The sequence below is a fragment of the Acipenser ruthenus genome, chromosome 19, assembly GCF_902713425.1.
Source record: "Acipenser ruthenus chromosome 19, fAciRut3.2 maternal haplotype, whole genome shotgun sequence".
Lineage (NCBI taxonomy): Eukaryota > Metazoa > Chordata > Actinopteri > Acipenseriformes > Acipenseridae > Acipenser > Acipenser ruthenus.
Window position 1 is genome coordinate 8,336,696 of NC_081207.1, and position 23,880 is coordinate 8,360,575.

Below are 23,880 nucleotides of genomic sequence, written 5' to 3' on the forward strand. Positions count from 1 at the left end.
TTTGAAGCTGATTCAGTTGTAATGTATTTGTTATATAGGAATTGGCAATAACAAATCCTAGGCCTCAGGTGACTCAAGAATAATATTTCTATTACCTTCCTGGGGTTTACTGTCTTTTATCTAAGAAGTCTCTGTGAACATTATCAAGTCAAGCAAGACACATATAGACCATGCCTAAGTGATGTACTGTGTATGTTCACTTAGTTCACTGTGGAGGAAACATTAGAAATGCTATGCACAGTATACCCCATATGAAAGTACTTTTGGTGCTGAAATTACCCCCTCCAGCAAATTAATAAGACAACATTATCTGTACAGGCATCAATCTAGATAGTATCATTGGTCTTAGGGGACCTGTATATATTGCAAAACACAAACCAAAACGATGCAAACAGATATTATTTAAAAATATATGATTCTAGTACAACATGCAAAGCAAGCACATTTTTAGCAAAATTGTGAAGAATTGTTAAAATATATTACCCACAGGGTGATAACTGTTTGATTGAGGTTAATTTTTCCTCTTCTTGAAAATGCTGCAAGGTACATAAATATAATGATGGGGAAAACAAACTGCATCTTCAAAGCCCTGGAACATGAGACCTAGTTTAAAACTCCCCAAAAATATATGAATATGAATATAGGCTGCAGAACACAATTCAAGTTTAGGGGGATAAATTCTTGATGTTTAACCCTTTCGCTGTTACAGAAAATAGAACAGCATCTCTGTGGTATGCTTCTGTCATTTTATTACATTATATATATATATATATATATATATATATATATATATATATATATATATATATATATATATATATATATATTGGTTTAAGCACTTTTAAAAAAAGTGTCTGCATTGTCTATCATAAAAAATAAATAAATAAATGAATAAACAGATAACACATTCTATTGTAATCAAGATGGTTTCTATGTGGTTTATGCATTTGTACTGTCAGCAAAGTGGAGATGTATGGGGCATGATTTCCAGGGTTCCTAGTTTACTGAAACATCATTGTGGATCAAGTCCAACAACGTTGCACTTGTACACCTAATAGCAATGACTACTTTAAGATAATGCATCCGCCCACCATATCAGAATTGTGCACAAATGATTTAAGGAGCATGACAGATTCCAGGCATATTCTATGGTGACCACAGTCCCTCAATATCAATCCAATTGAGCATGTTTGGGATGAACTTGACAGCTGCCGCCTTCATCACAATCCTCTGAACCAAATGTAGGAAATACTGTATTAATGACTAAATGGATGTACATCCCACAAGACACCTTTCTCAATAGTTGTTGCTGGTTCCTGGTATTTAATACCTTGGTGTGTTGTAGTTCTAAATCACTCCAATGGTCTAACTGCAACAAAACCATTTGACTTACAATACAGCAAAGATACTAGGATGCAGCAGTCTATATCAATAGATTTGCAATATTTGCATATTCTGAATTAATGCACAATAAACTGGGCACCAGTAGTAATGTTAATAAAGATAAGAGGTCAAAAAAAAAAAAAAAATACGTTTGTTAGCACAAATTTACCATTTACTCTCTATATACTTCTCAACTTTCTAAATCTTTAAATTCCCACTGGTATACCGCTTTAAATATTAAATCAAACCAGTTGATCCTCAGACTATATCCCAAAGCTGTCCTGGTCTAGACACATATCTATCTATATCTAGGCACTGAATACAATTTGAAGTTATGTATTACCATAACATATGCAATATATTTGGGATATCATATAGGGTGCTGTACGACACAATCGCCGCTGCACGCAAGTGACTTAGCCATGAGTGGGCTTACAGGGTGACAATCAGCTTGTGTCTTACACAGCACCCTATACTATGTTTTTTTTAAATAATATATGTCAGAATAAATAAACAGGACAGCTAATTTTTATTTCCATCTGATTCAACCAAGAAATTTCAGATAGTTATATCACTTTATATCATGTTAAAATACAGAGGATTTGACTTGCAGAGACATTTCTTTCCATAGCAATTTTCCATACTAAATGCATTTGCCTAAAGAGTAATGACAATATTTAGAAACAAGATCATGGATTTTCATATTCTCAAGGGGACTAAACTTCAAAACATTGTATAGCATAATACAAATCTTTCATAAGGAAATTGATCGTGCTTTCCTCCTTTCCTAAGTCCTACTGCACTTACAATAAATAATACAGAACAAGCCACATTTGCACACTGACAAAGGCATTAGCCGAAACAGTTGTCTACTCGACTTACATTCTAGTAATGTTCCTCAGAACCACTGAGTGTAGTTATATATGTAGAGCAGCTACTTTTGCAACACACAATTAGACAACAGAGTTTATAAATTAAATTTTATTACTGTACACAAAAATGCAAATTCATCCTGCAATAGAATATATCTAAAATGCATTATGATAAACTCTGTGTGTATAGAAAATAAAGTGCATGTACTGTGCTTCCAATTTTGCTCAAACTAAATGGTGAAACAAAAAATAATAACATATATAAAAAGGCTTTACTGGACTTTTTAAAGGCAAGAACAAATGTGTTCCTTTAAATCTGCAGGAGAAGTGCCACCCCAGCTAAGGCCCATTTTGAAGGGTTTTCTTTGGTCTTCAAGTTGAAGGTCCAGACGAAGGTGGGCCCTCTCTGCCTTGTCTTGTAAACTGGACAGGGGTACACATTGCGGGTCTCCTGTTTATCCACTGGGATCGCTTTAATAAAAATGACTGGCATGGGTGGTGTCAATTCCTTCAGTCGAGCATCTGCCATTATTCCAGTCTAAAAGAAAGAGGAACATGGATTAATGTTGGGCAAAAAGATTATGATATGACATAGCAGTAAAATAGCAAGTCATACTATGGGTCAACAACATACTTGAGGTTTGAATCAATTACTTTTGCTACTTTCATAACATTCTAGTTGTTTTATTCATCTCTCTAAAACAGGGCTCTCCATACATAACTGTCCTAAAAAACAGTTGTAAAAGCAGAATTAAAGTATCAGAAAAATACATCACTATGTGCACAATCCTGACATAGCATGTTTTTACGATTCCAGAACAGAAAGCTTTTATGACAACATGTTACGAATACTAAACTTGTGATATCCATTTGCAATCAGTTTTGAAATATGACAGGATATTGTTTGGCTTGAATGGAGAAACAACTGTATAATACTTGATACTCTGTGAGCTACTGGACCCTGTCCGCTTTTTCGTCTCAAAATAAGTTTAAAAGGGACTTCATGTGATCAAAAGTAAAACCTGAAAACTCCAAGCCCTATGTATATCTTTAATGGGCATTTATTTTGCCCACCAGTGTTTACTTTAGATAAAGGTTTATAGAGAATGTCTAGGGCAAGATATACAATACAAAAGCTGCTCAGCATGTATTCTGGGACATTTCAGTAAAACTTCGTTTTTGATTTATCGATAAAGGGAGCACAATTAACTCTTACTTCAGAATTCTTAGGAAATCTATTATTATAAATGTGTGGAATAAAAACTACTTCTGTGAATGCTGTCAGCCAGTGTTGGATAAATGGTTCAGTTCATTTCACTGGAGAATCAGTACATTTTTCTATACTAGAACTGCAGCAGATGTTACATCCAATACATGCTCTGTTCCTGTCTAAAGATGATTTATTATTTTTAGCAGATGGATTTCAAGCAAAAAAGTTCATTTCTCACCAAATGTTCCCTGTCATTAAAAAGCTTTTAATTTTATGTGGGGAGTAAGCAATGTACATCATTTCATAAAATGATATCTGTCACACAGCTGGGATTGTTGGAGTAAAGTTGTATAGTTTGTGAACAGGCCAGTTAAACCCTACAGTACTATTGCACAGATGCACTTACATAACTGAACACTGGCCAGCTTCTAAAACGACTGTTGCACTACATGGTCATGGACCATATTGCTGTATTTCTTTAATCTGCTTCATCATAACATTCCAATTTATACCATGTTAGGGTGCGAGACTGATTTTAAAACTCCCTGAATTACAACAGTCAATATATAAAATACCATGAACACAGTTAAGCATCATTCATAACACAAAACATACAGCTGCAGTTACTTGGTCCAAAATACTGCAATATTGAGAATACTGTAGTACTGCTGTACTTTAAGGTTCACACATACAATGTGTTGTTGTAACAAGTTCAGTAACTTTGTGCTTTAGGTATGTCTTGTTTATTAGCATATGGAAGTTAATGAAACATTTAAAGGATTTGTAAATTCAAATTTTTGATTCATTTTCAATTCTGCATCTTGTACCTTATCCAGTTTCCTCCGCTTCTTAAATACCAAGGTATGTGTTCACAGATCTAATCAAAATCTGACATATGTTGTAAACCCCTCTTCAATACCATCAACACAACTAAAAATCACATGAAGTAATACTATGTCTTGATAGTTCTTCTAGTATAGCAGATGGCAATGGGTACCTGAAATTGGAATCTGATAACAATCTATACAATTTAATTTATCCTAGCAAGATCAATATTATCTCATCAGCCTTACATAAATCATTTGTGGCTACTGATTAGATTATGTCTAAATATATTAAATCTGCATTTAAATAACTTTTAAATCAACTTGGCAATTACCTGGGAGATAACACCCTAAAAGAAGTCTGTATTTTTTTAGATTACTTAAGGGACATATCAAGTACTTTGAGAAATATGCACTTGAAATTTGACAGAAGGAATGGGTGGAGAAATTGAAAGTTAAAATTGGTGTACTATTAGTTTTGAAACTGATATCAATTCCAGCATACTACACAAGAGGCATAACAAGTATACTTACATAGCAGTTAGAACTGCAGTCAGAATGATGCAGACATTACAATAAAGCCAGCCCTAAATAAATGTTCTTGGCTATAAATAAGTCCTAGAGTAATCAAAATCCTGTCGCCTCACTTTACGATATATGCCAGCTCAAACGAACAAGAGTTAAGTGGGAAAATGTACTTGAATTGACGCTTTAATAATATTGATAACTGGAGTGTTAACCATATCCAGATGTATATTAAGATGATGCAATGGCAAAGAGTTGCTTCTAAACACCCTTCTTCCAGATTCCAAAGAGAACAGGTTACTGAAACAAACTGTTCCTTAATAATATTTATTTTTCTACAGCTCAATATCTATCATTTGTATTTGCTTTTGTAAATAAGTTAACTTTAGGTTGTGACTCGAGCAATTTATAAAGTGGGTCACATGGCATCTTCATTAGTGAATTTGGTCCATCAGAACCCATCGGGAGCTAGTTATTTCAGTGAAAAGCTTTAAGAACTTTCTTAGATTCAACCTTGACTTTCTTCCTGTGACTACTTGCCCTACATCTTAGGTGACAATACAAAGCTCTACACAATGAAGGTGACTGGGATAAAGTTACCAATCATCAATCTGAGGTAATTGTGGCAGGTGGAGGTCTCAGCCAAGTTTTGCTGCTTTCTGTGGACTATATGCTTACTTACATAAGCAGAGCGCCACATAATCTCTTCTGTTCCAGGTCACAATGAAGCATTAATACCCTCCACAGCAGGCATTACCTAATAGATAATTGACTGTGGTGACAGCAAAGTGCCCTGAGCAAATTGTTTACAGATTGTATTGCCACTGCATCCTTCTGACCCCCAAAGTTGGATTAAAAAGTTCTGTGTTTGAGTTTTGCAAAACTGTACAATACATGCCCCTGGTCAATGGCTGGGCTTTACCAGGCCTGCAAAATGACTGCACACGCATGCTAAACACTAGGTTCTCAAAACTATTTTCTCCAAAAAGTCATTAGCACAGTTTTACTCATGCAATAAAGTTACAAAACCAGTCATTAACAACAACCGGGCAGCAGTGTGGAGTAGTGGTTAGGGCTCTGGACTCTTGACAGGAGGATCGTGGGTTCAATCCCCAGTGGGGGATACTGCTGCTGTACCCTTGAGCAAGGTACTTTACCTAGATTGCTCCAGTAAAAAAACAACTGTATAAATGGGTAATTGTATGTAAAAATAACGTGATATCTTGTAACAATAGTAAGTCACCCTGGATAAGGGCATCTGCTAAGAAATAAATAATAATAATGATTTCGGGGCTGACGAGTAGTCTTTTGAGACATTTTTTCTATTTCATTTTGAAATTGTAAATGGTGTTTTTTTTCCCCTTCAGACAAAAAATAATGCTAATAACATAAATGCCTTTAAGAATCTAGCTCTTAATGACAGAAGATGTAGTAAATACTACTACATTTAAAGCATATAAATAACAGTTTCCATTTTAGAAGTCAAATGTTACATTTGGCCATGCCATTTCCTGTTCTAATTCAGCACCTTGGCGGTGCATTCCACAGTTTTCTTTTGTTCTGCCTATCGCTTACATGGGTCATATTTAGGAGAGGATATGCACTGGTGAATGCAGGGATGGTTAACCAACTTTTTATTTGAAAAATGTACCAACCCATATGCTAGTATATCTAGTATCCTATTGTGGCAATGTGCCCCGTCCCTGTGTGCATTTGTGTGTATGTTGCGTGTGTAAATGTTGGTGTATAGTCATTGGTACACGGGATATAAACGGGTCTGTGTTTCACGTGTATTTAAAAAGTGTATATTTGTATGTAGGCACGAGGAGGGCACAAATCACTTCACGTGCTGGTTAAATGTAATATGTGAGCACGGGGTTGCACAGAATTAATTCACGTGCTGGGATTCAAGTGAATAATTAATTAGTAATTGAATCCCAGCACAACAGTATAAATAGGCACATTTTTAGTCAGTCAGGGTTAGGTGTTCAGAGAGTGGAGAACGGGTGAGAGAGAAGGAGTAAAATCGTCAGCGTAATTATAAATATAATAAGTGTATTCTCACCGTGTTTGTTCGTCTCCGTTTCACCTGTGTGTTAGTGTCTAGTTGTTTTGTCTGTCTGTTTATTTTGGCGTGTAGTGCCGTGTCCAGTGTTTTTGTACTGTTAAACCTTTTATTTGTTAATAAACGCTGAGTGCAGCCATTGCACTCAGCTCATCATCACCACCGTCTGTCTGTGTATTCCTCTCTGGTCTGACGCCACCCACTCTGGCCGTCTTTGTGACACGTGGTGTCATCGTGGGATAGCCGCGCCTCCAAGCGTCAGACCAGGAGGGGTTTTGTTTAAAAAAAAATATATATATATATATATATATATATATATATATATAATGGCAGAAGACACCACAAAATGGCGGGACTGGTTCCTGGAGAATGCTGGGCTGGAGGCCCAGGCTCTGCCCATAGTCGTTCAGGCCCTGTGGATGATGGACAGTGAGAGATGGGAGGCCTATCAGCAGGAACACACCCCAAACACCTTGGAGGAAGGTGTGGAGTTTCTCCTCAGCTACCTGGAGGCAACGATAAACGGAACAGCAGCCCAGGTAGCAGGACCACCAGCAGAGGAGTACCTGCTGTCCCCATCTCCACCAGCAGAGGGTGAATGCCTGCTGGTTTTGCCTCCACAGCCCAAGCGGGAGACAGATAAAGAGGTGAAGGACAGGGAGGAGGATTGCCGCCTAAGGGCCAGGCATCCACGGCGATGTAACAAGCCATCGTCGGGGTGCCTCCTCTGCGACCAGGATCACCTGTTCGCCCACTGTCCCTTCCGCAGTTATGGGGAGGAGCCTGAGCGTCCACAGCCCAAGCGGGAGGAGCCTGAGCGTCCACAGCCCAAGCGGGAGGAGCCTGAGCGTCCACAGCCCAAGCGGGAGGAGCCTGAGCGTCCACAGCCCAAGCGGGAGGAGCCTGAGCGTCCACAGCCCAAATGGGAGGAGCCTGAGCGTCCACAGCCCAAATGGGAGGAGCCTGAGCGTCCACAGCCCAAATGGGAGGAGCCTGAGCGTCCACAGCCCAAATGGGAGGAGCCTGAGCGTCCACAGCCCGAGCGGGAGGAGCCTGAGCGTCCACAGCCCAAATGGGAGGAGCCCGAATGTCCTACGCCTGAGTGGGAGGAGCCCGAACGTCCTACGCCTGAGTGGGAGGAGCCCGAACGTCCTACGCCTGAGTGGGAGGAGCCCGAACGTCCTACGCCTGAGTGGGAGGAGCCCGAACGTCCTACGCCTGAGTGGGAGGAGCCCGAACGTCCTACGCCTGAGTGGGAGGAGCCCGAACGTCCTACGCCTGAGTGGGAGGAGCCCGAACGTCCTACGCCTGAGTGGGAGGAGCCCGAACGTCCTACGCCTGAGTGGGAGGAGCCCGAACGTCCTACGCCTGAGTGGGGGGGAGCCCGAACGTCCACAGCCCAAAAGGGAGGAGTCGGTGCGTCCACAGCCCAAAAGGGAGGAGTCGGTGCGTCCACAGCCCAAAAGGGAGGAGTCGGTGCGTCCACAGCCCAAAAGGGAGGAGTCGGTGCGTCCACAGCCCAAAAGGGAGGAGTCGGTGCATCCACAGCCCAAAAAGAGGGAAGTCGGGGCTTCCACAGCCGTAGGACCCAAGCTGCCAGCAGAGGGAGAATGCCTGCTGGTCCCACCTCCACCAGCAGAGGGTGAATACCTGCTGGTGCCGTCCCAAGAGCCAGAAGGGGAGGAGTTACAGGCTCAACCCCCTGAAAATTTTTGGGGGGGAGAAGGGCAGGATGCTGGTGTCCCCCAGCAGCCTCTAGCTATGCTGCTGAAGGCAGCACGGCGCGCACATGCCCAGCCGCCACAGCCTCCCTCTGAGTGGCCAGCATCAGCCCCATCGCCTCTACCTCCGCCACCTCCACCGCAGTGGGAGGACTGCTTGCCCCTCCCACCTCCACCAGCAGAGGGTGAATGCCTGCTGGTTCCACCACCGCCCGGAGCAGAGGAGCAGGAGCTGCCTCTGCTGCCCGTACCTCCGCAGGGAGTACGGTGGCCGGAGCCCCAGAAAGGGGAGCTGCCGGCCACGAAGAAGGGGGAGGAGGTCTGGAGACAACTTTCCCCAGCAGCAGTTTCGCTGCAGGAGTTCTTGTGGCCGGAGCCCCACAGGAGGGAGCTGCCGGCTACGAAGAAGGGGGAGGTCGGGGGACCACCTGCCCCCCGCAGCTTTTTCGCTGCAGGACGGGACCAACAGGCTGTCAGCCGTGCCACTACCGGCAGGGGTGCTGACAGCATGGCCAGCCATGGGCCCACTGAAGCCTCCCTTCCCAGCCCGAGACTTTGTCCTGGACTGCTGGGTTTTTAAGGGGGGAGGTGGCCGTTGAGGCCATGTGTGCTGCGCACAAGGGGGGGTATATGTGGCAATGTGCCCCGTCCCTGTGTGCATTTGTGTGTATGTTGCGTGTGTAAATGTTGGTGTATAGTCATTGGTACACGGGATATAAACGGGTCTGTGTTTCACGTGTATTTAAAAAGTGTATATTTGTATGTAGGCACGAGGAGGGCACAAATCACTTCACGTGCTGGTTAAATGTAATATGTGAGCACGGGGTTGCACAGAATTAATTCACGTGCTGGGATTCAAGTGAATAATTAATTAGTAATTGAATCCCAGCACAACAGTATAAATAGGCACATTTTTAGTCAGTCAGGGTTAGGTGTTCAGAGAGTGGAGAACGGGTGAGAGAGAAGGAGTAAAATCGTCAGCGTAATTATAAATATAATAAGTGTATTAGTGTATTCTCACCGTGTTTGTTCGTCTCCGTTTCACCTGTGTGTTAGTGTCTAGTCGTTTTGTCTGTCTGTTTATTTTGGCGTGTAGTGCCGTGTCCAGTGTTTTTGTCTGTTCCAACCTTTTATTTTCTGTTCTGTTTATTAAATGCTGAACGCGATATATATATATATATATATATATATATATATTTAGCAGCCTATTGCTCGCTTTGAGTTTCTTCTGCATTCCCAGTTCAAAAGTGCTGCATCTGTTTAGTAGCTGCCACTCCTAGAATTGTAAAGTTAACAATTCCTTAACTTCTTCCTGTCTCCAATTACTACCTCATTCTTGATCAGCCATTGTATTTAAAAAAAAAAAAAAATGAAAGCGTGTAACAACGACGACAAAAATACCCAACATGTCCGGCATACAGTCACATGGGATGTTGACTTTCAATCCACAGCCACGACAGCGCTTCAGTGCCGGCATAGCATTTTACACAGGAGTTGAGACGGTTCAGTGCCGTCTCTGAACCACCTTGCGAGGTGGTTCATAGACGGCATAAAATATGGCAGCTCTGTGACGGCATAGGCAATTCAGACCAAAATGCTGCATCAGTGCCGGTTCTGAGCCGTCATAACTCGTCTGTGTGAAAGGGGTACTAGAATGGTAGAATATGTAGTAACACTAAAATAATCTTCAAAATTAACTGACAAATGTATCTCAATCTCTTCAAGACATAGCTCAATTAATCAGGCGCAAACAGTGAAAAAAGTATATCCCCATAACCTACACTTAAAGCATGTGGATTAACTTCTTGCAACAAATCCTATGCAAGAAAATCCAGGCAATTCTGACAGATCATAAGCTGTTTATGCTTTGTGTTGTTTTTTTTGTACATTCATGACAAGGCAACCTCTCTAAATAAGTTCTTACTTACTGTGGTCTGCTGACCCCATCAGCCCCAATTCAACACATATAACCTTGCAGCTACCATTAAACAGCTGGGTGTTTTTGAGAAGAGTTTTGTAATTGTCCACAGACACCTGCCTTGTATTTGCAATCAGTGGGGGTACTCGGAGGTTGTGTTTGATTAAGACACAGCTGGAATTCAGCTTTTTCAAATGTCGGTTCAATCGGGTTATTTTTTAATTAAACACACTCTTCCTCCAGCTGCTAGTGAAGAGACCTCAAGCAGACTAAACTGTCCTATGGAGCCTGCAGATTCTATTATGCAATGATACAATAGAACTGTAGCCCTGTGTCTGTCTATTGAGGCATTGTATGTGTGATGACACATGAAGGAGACACAAACAGCCAATTGCAGGTATTTTCTTTTTACATGGAACACCATGTTTTGCGTCCTCGGAATGGAATGTGTATTAATGAAAATGTGTTCAATCGCTTATCTAACATTTATCCGGGTCTGAAATCCTTGAGTGTCAAACATGCTTACGTAGGACACACTGTTGCGACTGTTATGATTTCCCCAAACTAAAACATCATCGAAACTTGTATAAAATTCCAAACTAAAAAATACCGACAAAAGATAAAACTTAAATGAAATTATACTTAGTCAGGGTGTTCAGATGTCTAGGTCTGTTTTCTCTTTTAGGTTTGTTGATGAAAGGAGCTGGTGCCACTACTAGCAGATATATGAATTACTGAGCCTGCGTACCCTAAACCAAACCTTTTTTTTTTTTTTTAATGCATCCTAAGCGAAAAGCTGATGCTAGAAGTTTGAGTAAAAAAGAAAAGTTACTGTAAAATTACACTTAGTAGACCTAATAAAATATGTATAATTTATGCTAATCTGACTAAAACAGTTAAATGTAAAAGCATTGAAAGAAATAAAATGTTAGTTGAGGTTCTGAAAGGGATACTGTGTTGTATTTCTGTGACTTTGCAAAAGATTTTGTAATTCAGTTGTTATTTGCAATGGTATAAAAAACAAAGTGCATTTTAACAACCTGCAAGAAATAAACAACCATATGATGGGCATGTCATTTATGTTATGTTTAAGGTGAATATTACAAATGCTAGTAACTAGAAAGTGTTTTGTTTTATAAATGCGTGTAATATAAATGGGACTACATAAGTGATCAAATAAGGGTCGTGTTATCTATAAAAAGAAAAAGGATTGAAACCATTTGTTAACTCTGGAAATCGCAATGTACGTCTGTATAAACTTTTCGTCCTGTGTATAGAGAGGTCGTCATGGAGATGCAATGTCTGAGGTCACGCAGTTTAGCTCAGGGGCTACATGCGCGCATACAGGTTCAGAGCTGGATCAGAGCGCTCCTCAAGTGTAAACTGGTGGCTCCTATGAATCTTTTAATGGAATCGATACTAAGCCAGCCCAGGTCGCAGCATGTGAGCCATTCCATTTCCATCTTGTTATTATAGTACCTCAGATAATCATTAAATGGACCTACCTGAGTGTCCCACCGAGCTCCCTCCATGAACAGGCCATGCACATAGGCCCCCTCTCGCGGGGGGCTACTGAAATCCTCTCGGTTCTTTTTCGTGACGTCACACTGCAGGCACATTTTGTCCAGGGGCCATTCGTTCTTTCTCGCCATGGACTGCATGATGGCTGTAAGGAAGGACTGAGGATTAAAGAAGCCTGCGAGCCACACTACGGATGGGAGAGCAAAGTCTGAGGTCCAGGTTTCCAGCTCCTTGATCCGGCTGAGGAGGTCGACAAACCAGCCTGCCAGTCCAGCCATAGAAGGGTATGCCCGTTTGGTCCAAGACTCTGGCACTTGGTCCAGGAAAATGGCATTCTGTAAGTTTTCCATATCGCTGGTCATTGTTAGTTCACCCTGAAAGAAAATGAAACAAAAAATGGTCAGATATCTTAGTGGTGATCAATAGTAACATGTATCCTAAATACAGGTAAGTATTTAATTACAAGTAGTAAAGTATAGGTTTATGGAGAGAGGATGAGTTTAAATAGTGTTAACAAGTTTTTGTTTCCTGACTGTAGCCAAGACTTCCAAGATCCAGATTTACAAAGGTTGTTTTTTTAATCTATACACAAAGCAGTCTGGTAATATTAAGTCACACAAAAAAGTCAGAATTAGATAAAAAAAAAAAAAAATTCAAGAACAAAAAAAAAATCTGTCAAAAGCTACTGGCAGCTCCTGTGAATAAGCAAATACCACTATCTCAAAAGCTCTTTAAACTGCAACATTTTTAAGTGCTCAGAAAAAAAATGGACACATCACTTTGGTAAAAAGCCTGCTCTTTGAAATTACCTTTTGCAAAAAAAATGTGTTGCAGCAATAGCTCATTCCATTGTCCATTTTGTAGTTTACAATGACTCTGAAACCTGTCCCCTTTTCAGTGTATTTCCCTGACTGATAGATTTTCATTTATCACACCAACCTCATTAACTGTTTATAGATGCCAAGACAAACATACCCATGCTGGCAATAGAAACTGCACACACACTGTTCTTGGCTTCAATATGTGGTAACTGGAGATTTCGTAAACTTATTTTGTGCATTTTACTTATGCAGAAGTTTATAGTTCATGCAAGATTCATATTCTATTTTAGAAATATGCCACAAAAAAAAGATTAGCACAAGACAATGAAATTGTTATCAATCAAAGTAACTTTATTAATTGAGGACAGCAGCTATGCAATTTACAGGAGGGAGTGGGTGAAAGCCAGACCAAAGCCAAACTAAAACAATGCGAAAACGTCTTGAAAACAACGGAATTACACTGATGTGGAAGTCCTTTACTGGCAGTTAATGACCTGCAGGGCTAGTTGACACTAAACAACTCTTGAATGTCATTATCTGTCAGTAAAGACCAACACGGAGGGCATATACACTATTATAAACCGTATTGTTTATTTCAGTATCACATTGAAACAAATTATATTTATGTTATGGACCGGTGCCGAAATCAGGGAGTTGCCGAAATGCCCGGGCAGTTCATGAAGTGCCCAGCTGCGTTGGGCAGATGCCAAATTATCATCAAATTTTATGTAATTTTGTCATCTGCCCGGGCAGTTCGTCAACTGCCCACAACCACCCGGATTTTTAACAGGTACAGTATACTACTAATAGCGAGTGAATTACCTCTGGCAAAAGCGCACCGCTTAAATACTTTCTGACAATGCAGTTTAGAGCAACGGAACTCAACAAAATATCAATCCACAGGTTACATCATGGATTAGATACGGGGTGGGGGTGGGGTGGGGGCGGTAAGACTGAAATGCAACAATGTTTTATTGTATTCTTACTGCAGTTTTGCTTTGTTTGAATGAGAGATCATAAAACAGGCAAAGATACGGAAGGTCAGTTATGTAAAAATATCTACCACATCATGCTTTTAAACTTTAATTTCCATGAAGCCGCGTCCTGGTCAAACTTCACTGGCGACATCTTTCATTCATTCGTGCAGCACTTCCTCTCTATTCCAGATTAATATTGCTATGATAAATGAGTTGTTTGGCACTGCCTTCTTCCTGAGCTTCAGGTAACTATATTTAACTGGGTGGCTTTTACATGTTTAAACTGTGATTATTAGTCTCTTGCTGATATTGATTGATCTCTCATTCAACGGAATTCTGCACAGAGATCTATATTGCACTACTGCAATAAGAATACAATAAAATAGTGTTGCATTACTCTAACCTCTATATCTAAGCCACAATGAAAATAACCTTGTGCATTGATATTTTGTTGAGTACCACTGCTCTCAACTAGCATTGTCAGAAAGTATTTAAGTTATTTAAATAAACATGGCAATGGGTGCACTTTTATGCTTAAAGGCAACAGAGGTAATTCACTCTCTATTAGTAGTATACTGGCATCAGCCTGGGTGGTTGTGGGCAGTTGACGAACTGCCCGGGCAGATGACGAAAAGACATAAAATTCGATGCTAATTCAGCATCTGCCCATCGCAGCTGAGCACTTCGCAAACTGCCCGATTTCGGCATCAGTTCATATATATATATAAACCTTATTGTTACTATACTACTGGTATACTTTTCAAGATAATGGCTTTTGGTTACAAACCAGCCTGCTTGTGGTTCTACCTGTACTGCGGGTACCCTATTAACTTTATAAAAGCAGCACAGAAGCCAGTTAAAGCAATTGGAGAGATAAGAAGAGTACTGAAATCCAATTTAGTGAAAAACAGTCCTATCCCTTAACTGTATTATCAAACATCCTTGTTTTGTGCTTCAGATTACGGTGGTAGACTCCAATACCATTGTGCAACAGACTGACACGCCTTCATCCTGAATGGCCAGTATCCAATATTCAATCAGGTTTATAATTTGTACCTATCAGAAATATTGGTGCTTTCTGATGCCTTTATTAGGTTATCGACTACCTTGTCAACGATGAAACATCTTTGCTTGAACAGCTACATTATTTACACTGTAATAATGCTTTATAGCATAGACAGGTTCATGCATCTTTCCCAGTAATGCATTTAATTGGGTGACACTTGTTTAGCAAATGAAAAATCACCAGATCTGCTGTGCGCCACAAACAAATCTAATGAGTTATTTATCAAGGTGCGAATAAGTTTTTACTTTATAAACAGCGTCTGCAGAAAACAAAACAAATGGAGAATATATTGTATTTTTGTTCACCAGTATATAATGGAGAACACAAAAGACACATTTTCAGGAACAGTGGCTTGAAACCTGGTTCCAGGAGACCAGGAGACTGGGAGACCTAGTTTCAGGCAACTTTGCTGCATCAAACCCCCAAGTCTCCCCTTGTGTGTCATGCAATGGCCTGAAACCTAGACTTCTGAAACCAAGTTCCAATCTACAAAGTGGTTTTGTGTTTAGCTTTAGACATCCCCAACTCCCCTTTACTTTACCTTCAGCCCCAGGTTGAGCTCTTTGAGGGAGCGCTTGATCTCCCGGGTAAGCATGTTCATGCGCTCGCACTCCTGGATGGCAACCACAATGTAAGGTGTCCTCTCTTCCACCTTGCCCATCAGCTCAGGGATGTTAAAATCATCTGGCAGCTTCTCCATAATGTCATCCAAAACAGCCTTCACCTGCAGGGGAAAGGGAGAAAAGAGCATTCTCTGAGGAAGCCAGCAATCCCAGTCTTTGACGGCTCTCTGCATATTAAAACAGAACTCCGCCTGGCCGTGACTACTGAGATTGCCTTTCTTGAAGGTGATCCATGTCCCCCTTCCCCATGTCACAGTTGTGTATGACAACACTTAATGACTATTGCAACCAAAAGTGCGGTTTTAAGAGCAGGCGTCTACTACAATGAATGTTAAGTGGCACTTGCTGAAGGCAGCTTAAGAAGGGCTATTGCAGAAATAATTCATGATTTCGGTAGCAGGTTAATGGAAACCGATAGTTTGAAATGAGTGTAGTCAATCTAGGAGATTCATGGCAATTTGAACCCAAACGGAATGAAGAACACGCTTCTCCTATAATTTATTGAAATACGTGATGTGGATAAGGACACCTTTGAATAGGCCATTGAAACAGCTCATAAAGGATCTGTGTAATAAGTGGTTTGATTCTAAGTCACAAGGCAGTATAATAAGGAGCTGCCACACTCCTCGCTTGTTTTATCCTATTACTGATCAGGATACCACACTGCATCGCTTATAAGAGTGACGGCTCTGAAGATTTTAGAAATTGATGAGGTAAAAGAACCATTTAGTGGCAGAAAAACTAAAATGAAGACCAGTAAGGAGATGCCAGAATTACAACAGCACAGCTATCAGTCAGATAAGAAGATGTGGGCATTTGATGGAGCCCAGAGGTCACATGCATCATCCTGAACAAGATTATCTGTCACTTAACTGTAGGGTTCTTTGTTTTCACTGTTTATTTTAGGAGGAGTGCACAAAATACTACAATACAGCGTTCGTCTTTTAGAGTAATGAATTTACTTTGAGATGACTCCATTGAAAGAACCCATTAGTCAGGCGGCTTTGCTCATTCAAATGATAAAATTCTATGTATTTCTTGCTTCTGACCAGCTGAAACATAGCCTGACTTAGGAAGGGCACAGAAGAAAATAAAGCAGTATTGTTTTTGTCTTGACTATTGACTTTTCTACATGACAGATACATGTAAAAAAAACAAAGAACAACATTTAAAAGTATACACAAGGGTTGACCAGGGTTACATTTGAAAGTTGATTGATTTTCCATCCAACTCATTTGCTTTCCTGTTGTTTACCGGATATACCTGGTCATTATCGTATATGTGACAAAACAGAATTCATAATTCAATGAAGAACCCTCAGCTCAAAATAAATATTTCACTCCAAAAGGTGATTTATTGCGGTATTTTGTGCAGTCCTCAGAACAAACACTCAAACTTAACTATTACTAAAATATGTGCAATTTCTGGTAAGTCACTGCAAGCCATGTTAGTTTTACTGCTCCAAACCACTTCAGAAAGTCCCTAGTGTTTATATATTTTATTTATTTATCCTGCTCATGTACCTTTGAATTCTCTTTACACTGCTTTAATATTTCATTATATCTGGTCTATGGTTTTGTATTCTCAAAAGGCTTCATACAATATAAATATGATAAAATACACTCTGAACATTCAGTGACAAATCCTTTTATTCTAGGGAAACTGTCCTATTCCCTTTTGGCTTTGAATAAGCAGAAGCATTAAACACAATGAGGATGTGGCTAATAGTCTAATGTACAAGTTTCATGACTGACAAAAATATATATAACACAGCAAAACAGACATATTTGTTGTATCAAAACATATTGTGTGCATAAATGCTCATCTTGCCAGTAAATGTTGAATTCCTGAAGAAGTCAATTCTGTGATCTAACTTGTTCATATTCTTGTTCTGAGAGATTATCACTAGACCCCTTCAGGGTTGTGGGTTATTCATCTATCCTCAGTCATGGAATACCTACAGTACTGTATGAATGTTCATTTGTGTATGCTTTATGAATATTGTGCCAGTACATACTGTATGATACGGTATTGTACAGTTGATGTCATGAATTGGATTTCTTTGGAAAAATGTGGACTCTGAGTGGGTAATGAAAAAAGTGGTCTTTAAAAATTGATTTATTCTGTGTTATTTACTAACACATAACCATTATGTTTTTTATTATTATTATTATTATTTTGGTTTAACCATCTTTTTCTTTTTTTTCTTTTTTAAAAAGCCTCTGTTGTACTGTTGTGTTTTGATTTAAATGAATCCATGAAATAAGTGAAAGTTATTTAGTTTGTCTAGTGTTTCTGGCTAATGTCCAGTAACTGTTTCATGTGAGGTTAAACGTTTAATACTCCTGGGCTAGTGATAGATCAGAGGAATTCTACACACTGTATTCCAGTAATTTAATATATTTTTTCAATACAAAAGATTAACAGTATGATCGTAATGATCAAACAGTTGGTATAGCCATCAAACACATCAGGGATCAGTGACAAACCACCTGTGGTGTTCATGCAGCTAGACTTTCAAAGAAATTGCCACTCATTTTCTATCCTGTAAAACAATGCTGTGAGATGCATTTGAGGCTTGCTTATTAAATGCTGGCATAACAGTACTTATAAGCTTCTTTACTGAAACCAACCATTTTGACTGATTAGGACAACATTTACCGATAGAACTCACTGTGAATTTTGTTTTTTAAACAGGTCGTATTTGCAAGAGATATTTTGTTGAACAAAACCATGAGAACCCTAAAAAAATGAAATGTTTTTTTAAGTACAGGTACAGGTGGTGGGCAATTCACTGACACAAGGAGACAGTACTTTATTTGTAATGCCGCTCAGGCGCACTGATTTATTTGGTACAGTAGATGGCGCTGTTGTCTGTGGACCGGATACTGACAACAGTAACCAGCACCACGGTGTTTACCAATAGGTACAGGCACAAGTGCTCGTAAATAATAATGAAAACCAAAGGCAAAAGAAAAAGGGAAAATAAAACACAGTAATAAAACTACAAACAAAAAGTGCTGCTTACGCAGTGCCCCCACTGCCGCTAAGCCGGTCAGAACGAGCCTCTGTCCTACGCTCAGTTACCCTCTATACACTGGGATGGCCGGAGTTCCCTGTACAACTAAGCACGTCCCCTCGGGTACGTGATGATTTCTGTTATTTCTTTCCTCTTTAGAGGCTGGCTGTTTTCCCCAGCCAGGTTTGCCTCGTTGTGTTTTAAAACTGACGTGTTTAGTCAGTGTCACTGGATATTCCCCAAACATGGCCACCCGAGCGCACAACCAAGCCAGATCTTATGGGCCGAGCAGTCTCCTAAGGCCCGCCCCTCAGCCACTCGGAGAGAGGGAAAGCACACACACCCTCTTCCCCACCTCTCCGTGTCATCGCCATGACCGATAGGCGGATCCCACGAGACTGCTGCCCTCTACCTGCAGTAATACGGATGTGCCAAATAGTCAGTCCAGATCTCCTGTTACAGTACGTATATGTGTCACAAGTTGATAATACAGTATAACCAAAATCAGAAATGTATAATGTGCTACACATATCTGAACGTATCCTTTTAAAGTAAGACTGGATCCATAATACTCAAAACCCAAACAAAATACGGTTACAACACATGTTTTAACTGCTGAGAATTCTTATTGTTGCTCCAATGTTTTGTACATGCAGACGCAGTGGCTGTAAAAACTCCTGTCAGGACTTTTGTGTTTCTGGGGAGCTTACAAATGCTCTTGGAAAGAGCAAATGTACCTTACTTTTACTTTTAAAATGTAACTGCCTTCACAAGACAAGCAAAAACCATCTTGTTTTCTGATTTCCCAAGACCATTTCCTGCCAGAAAATTGTATAGGGGCTGGACATAAAGAACGGGATCCAGCCCAAGGCATTATAAAAAAAAAACTGAACTGTGCTTTTAGGGTACACTTGTTACAATCAACAGACGGGAGTAAGTAGGTTTCTCACAGTTACTTTCAAATGTAGTAAGACTGTGAAGAGAGTATTGAACAATTCTAGAGAACCCAAAGGAAATTGGCTTTTCCTTACCTTCTCTTCCCTGGTGGTTCCTCCACCCTCCCCTCCACTGCTGTCTCTTGGCTGCATCTCCAGCACAGTCCTGAAGAGAGTCTCCGAGGTCTGGGTGAGGAATCCGATCTCAGCATTGGGGTGAAGACCGTAGAGGTAAGGAGACTCAGGGGGAAGCATGTCGTCAATGTACTGCAACAGAATAAGAATGTTTTCTACTCCACACTGGGCAGCAGTGTGGAGTAGTGGTTAGGGCTCTGGACTCTTGACCGGAGGTCGTGGGTTCAATCCCAGGTGGGGGACACTGCTGCTGTACCCTTGAGCAAGTTACTTTACCTAGATTGCTCCAGCAAAAACCCAACTGTATAAATGGGTAATTGTATGTAAAAATAACGTGTAAAAAAATAAAATAATAATAATAATAATTTAATTGTATTTAAAAATATAATGTGATATCTTGTAACAATTGTAAGTCTTCCTGGATAAGGGTGTCTGCTAAGAAATAAATAAATAATAATAATAATATACAAATGTTCAATCCAATAGGCTGTTCTCAATTTATAAGAGTCAATAAGCTTTCCAATTCATGTACATTTAAAACAGAATGGGCTAGAATCTCAAAAGTTATTTACTCCAAATCGTCATTCACGTTATTTTCGTTTGCAGGGTAAAAAAACGGCAAACGAACAAAGACCAGTAACAAGCACCTAAGTTAAATATAAAGTGGATATTTCTGGTTTGAGAACTTTATTGGGAGATCTGAAAAAAAAAAATGACATTGAATGTGCACATAAGGATGCTGTAGTAATAATAATAATAATAATAATAATAATAATAATAATAATAATAATAATGTACTGCCGTTCCCATGGTGCCAACTTAATGCATTGGAATGCCTTTAGTCAGATTAAGCCCCCACACTTCAGTAACACTGCATTGCAAAGTTACTGGACCCCATATTAAAGTGAGCGTAAAGTCAATTTCTGGGAAAGGAATAAAACAATTGTGACATTATAAAACTAACAAGAATTCAACAGGAGAAGCAGTATTTCTTGCTTGTTGTATCAAATACCGTAGTTATGTCTAGAAGGTAACTGAGCTGGTGATGTGGCTGGTGTAATATTAAGAGGTACCTGGTGATAGCCGTTATAGTCCATGTTGCCTGGCAGAGGGAAGCCTGGTGCCAGGGAGAGCTCTCCCTCCATCATCTCTGGCTTAATGAACACCTCCAAATAGGTCTTACACAGCCGTCGGTCCCAGTCATCTGTGATATGACCTCCATACATAATCTCTCCAAACAGATAGCGCAGATCATCGTAAGGGACCTGGTAACAGAAGAATATAGGCCACAAAGCACTTTAAAATACAAAAAAATACATATACTGGTATATATTTAATCACCACCTCACTGAGACAGACTTTGAAATGCATATGTGTCATGTTCTCTATAAGCAGTATGTAGAGTGCCCGAAAAGCTACAGTACAGACTTTCACTTTAAAGGCGTTTTTTCTAATGTGGCTGTTTTAATACATGTCAAGTGTTTCTGGTGTGCAGAAACATGGGGACAGAGATCAAACTAATCGCATTTCCTGTCCATGTTAATCCCTATAGGTATGCAGAGTTTCATGGTGATCTGTCTTCGTTTACAACACGTTTTACTTTGTTAAGGAAGAACAGGAAGGACACTTGTTTTACTTCATTTGACTGCCCTTTAGCAATAGCTGTCGTAATCACTCAACCCATTTGGATGGGTTATTAAGAGTTGGGAGTCTAATCTGAAAGAGAAAAGTTAGCAGCTACAGTAACAATGGTGGAAGTCTCTCTTGAAAAATGTTGACTCAGTTTGAACAGTAACTCTACAAGCATTTTGTAAAATTACAATAAAAAAGTACTCTCCATACTAAGCCGTACAATTCAACCTCTTTCTTTTTAAAAACATAACAGAAATCCTTTATGCACTCCATTGTACTGTAATGTACTTCATTATAACTTAATTTCAACCTTTTAATAAGGATTGTATAATAGAGCAAACACTGGGCTGCAGGGTTCAAACACATCAAGCTAACCTGCTCTTTTTCTTTATAAATTTCGTATTGTGCGATTACACTTTTAAAAGGCAACACATGTTAGCAATAGTATTTTTTAAAAAGATATTGCATCTAGCCGGTTGACCTTCTACTGTGAGTTATGGGGAAAAAAATATGTTACACGCAGTCCATAGGTATGATGCAGGTGATGATTAATTGAGAGATTATATTGTGTACGTAGAAGAGGAAAAACACCCTGTTGCTGGAGGGTTCTGTCTGATTCAGAGAAACACAACAATATTAAACTGCTGCAATAGGTAGACCTTATGTCCTGCTGAATAATTATTATTATTTATTTCTTAGCAGACGCCCTTATCCAGGGTGACTTATGATATCACATTATTTTTACATACAATTACATTATTTTTTACATACAATTACCCATTTATACAGTTGGGTTTTTACTGGAGCAATCTAGGTAAAGTACCTTGCTCAAGGGTACAACAGCAGTGTCCCCCACCTGGGATTGAACCCACGACCCTCTGGTCAAGAGTCCAGAGCCCTAACCACTACTCCACACTGCTGAATAATGGTGCCGCTCCAAGGATAACACCTGTGTGCTTTAAAAGAGCTCTTCCTTTCTGTCTCTCTTAGACATGATTAGCTTGCTAAGCAGTTAAACATGAAAAGCTCTGGAGGAAGCACCACTGCCTATTTACAACACCCACTGGGGAAAGGAAAAGACCATTTTAAATGTGCATAAGTTCAACAATATAGTAAGTAAAACAAGGCTACCCCTTTAGAATGATATAGCCATGAGCCATTGTGTTCCACCTTGTAACAAGTAAGTGTTTGAAATGTTATCCTGGGACACACTGGAGCCATGACCATACTGCTTTAAAATGGGTTCAGTGGTATTAAGGGTCACCTCATAAAAGAGGTCACACTGGTATATTCACGTTTGAAATGTATAACATTTTAAAATTAGTAGTAACCAATAGTTTAAATTATTCCCTCCTTTAAATTGTGATACAGTATGCTTCTTTTTAATCATATAAATGTAAGCTCAAACAAAAACTACACTTTCCAGTCATCTAAATTCAAAATAAAGTAGTGTCAAAGTGTCTTCATTCTGGTATTTACATGTTTTATAAGCTTTATAAGTGTAGATGAGGTGGTTCTGTAAATTAAAAAAAGTTTCTTGTCTAGCACATTCAATACTTTATATTTTTGTCACAAAGACGGCCAGAGTGGGTGGCGTCAGACCAGACAGGAATACACAGACAGAGACGGTGGTGATGAGGAGCTGAGTGCAATGGCTGCACTCAGCGTTTATTTAACAAATAAAAGGGTTTAACAGTACAAAAAACAGGACACGGCACTTGTAGCCAAAATAAAAAGACAGACAAAACGGACTAACACTAAACAAACGGTGCACGGAGAGACAAACAAACACGTACTAAACAGTGAACAGACAGACGAACACAACACGGTGAGCAGATTACTACTACTACTACTACTTCTTCTTCTTCTTCTTCTTCTTCTTCTTCTTCTTCTTCTTCTTCTTCTTCTTCTTCTTCTTCTTCTTCTTCTTCTTCTTCTTCTTCTTCTTCTTCTTAACATTTACCTCCGCTCCAATCCCGTTCTCCACTCACCGAACACCAACCCCCAGTGAGTGAAAACATGCAGCTTTTATGCAGTTGTACTGAGATTCGATTGCTAGTCAATCATTCAATTGGAATCTCGGTACAACTGCACGTGAATTAATTAAAGTGCAATTCCCCGTGCTCACATATTACTTTTTACTTGCACGTGATGTGATGTGCCATCCCCGTGCCTAAATACAAATATACAATTTACACACACGTGAAACACAGACCCGCTTATATCCCGTGTACCAATGCTTATACACCAACATTTACACACAACACGTAACATATAACATACACAGGGGGGGCACTTTGCCACATATACCCCCCCTTGTGCAACGCACACATGGCCTCCATGGCCACCTCCCCCCTCAGTCCCAAAGTCCCGGAAGAGGGGGAAGCAAGTTGTTTCTGGGGGTGGCCATGGTGGAATGTCTGGCACCCCCCAATTCTTCGTGGCTGGCAGCTCCCTCTTCCGGGGCTTCAGCCACACTATCTCCTGCCGCGAAAGAGCAGCTGGGGGAGCTGGTCTCCTGACCTCCCCCCCCTTCTTCATGGCCGGCAGTTCCCCTCCGTGGGGCTGCGGCCACCCAATTTCCAGCAGCGAAACTGCTGCGGGGGGAGCTGGTCTCCTGACCTCCCCCCCCT

The 23,880-nt window shown here is 40.2% G+C and overlaps 1 protein-coding gene across 1 annotated transcript in view; it reads right to left on the bottom strand.

Moving 5' to 3' along the window:
• Nucleotides 1–1,549: 1,549 nt before the first annotated feature.
• The window catches only part of LOC117424597 (dynein axonemal heavy chain 9-like), a 138,722-nt gene continuing 116,391 nt past the window's right edge, over nt 1,550–23,880 (bottom strand). Inside the window, exons 65-69 of the mRNA XM_034041106.3 lie at nt 20,689–20,880; nt 19,577–19,747; nt 15,445–15,627; nt 12,024–12,413; nt 1,550–2,793 (exon numbers count right to left, since the gene is read on the bottom strand). Of these exons, the coding sequence (XP_033896997.3) occupies nt 2,566–2,793; nt 12,024–12,413; nt 15,445–15,627; nt 19,577–19,747; nt 20,689–20,880 (1,164 nt within the window). The 3' untranslated portion in view covers nt 1,550–2,565. The remainder of the gene's footprint in view (nt 2,794–12,023; nt 12,414–15,444; nt 15,628–19,576; nt 19,748–20,688; nt 20,881–23,880) is intronic.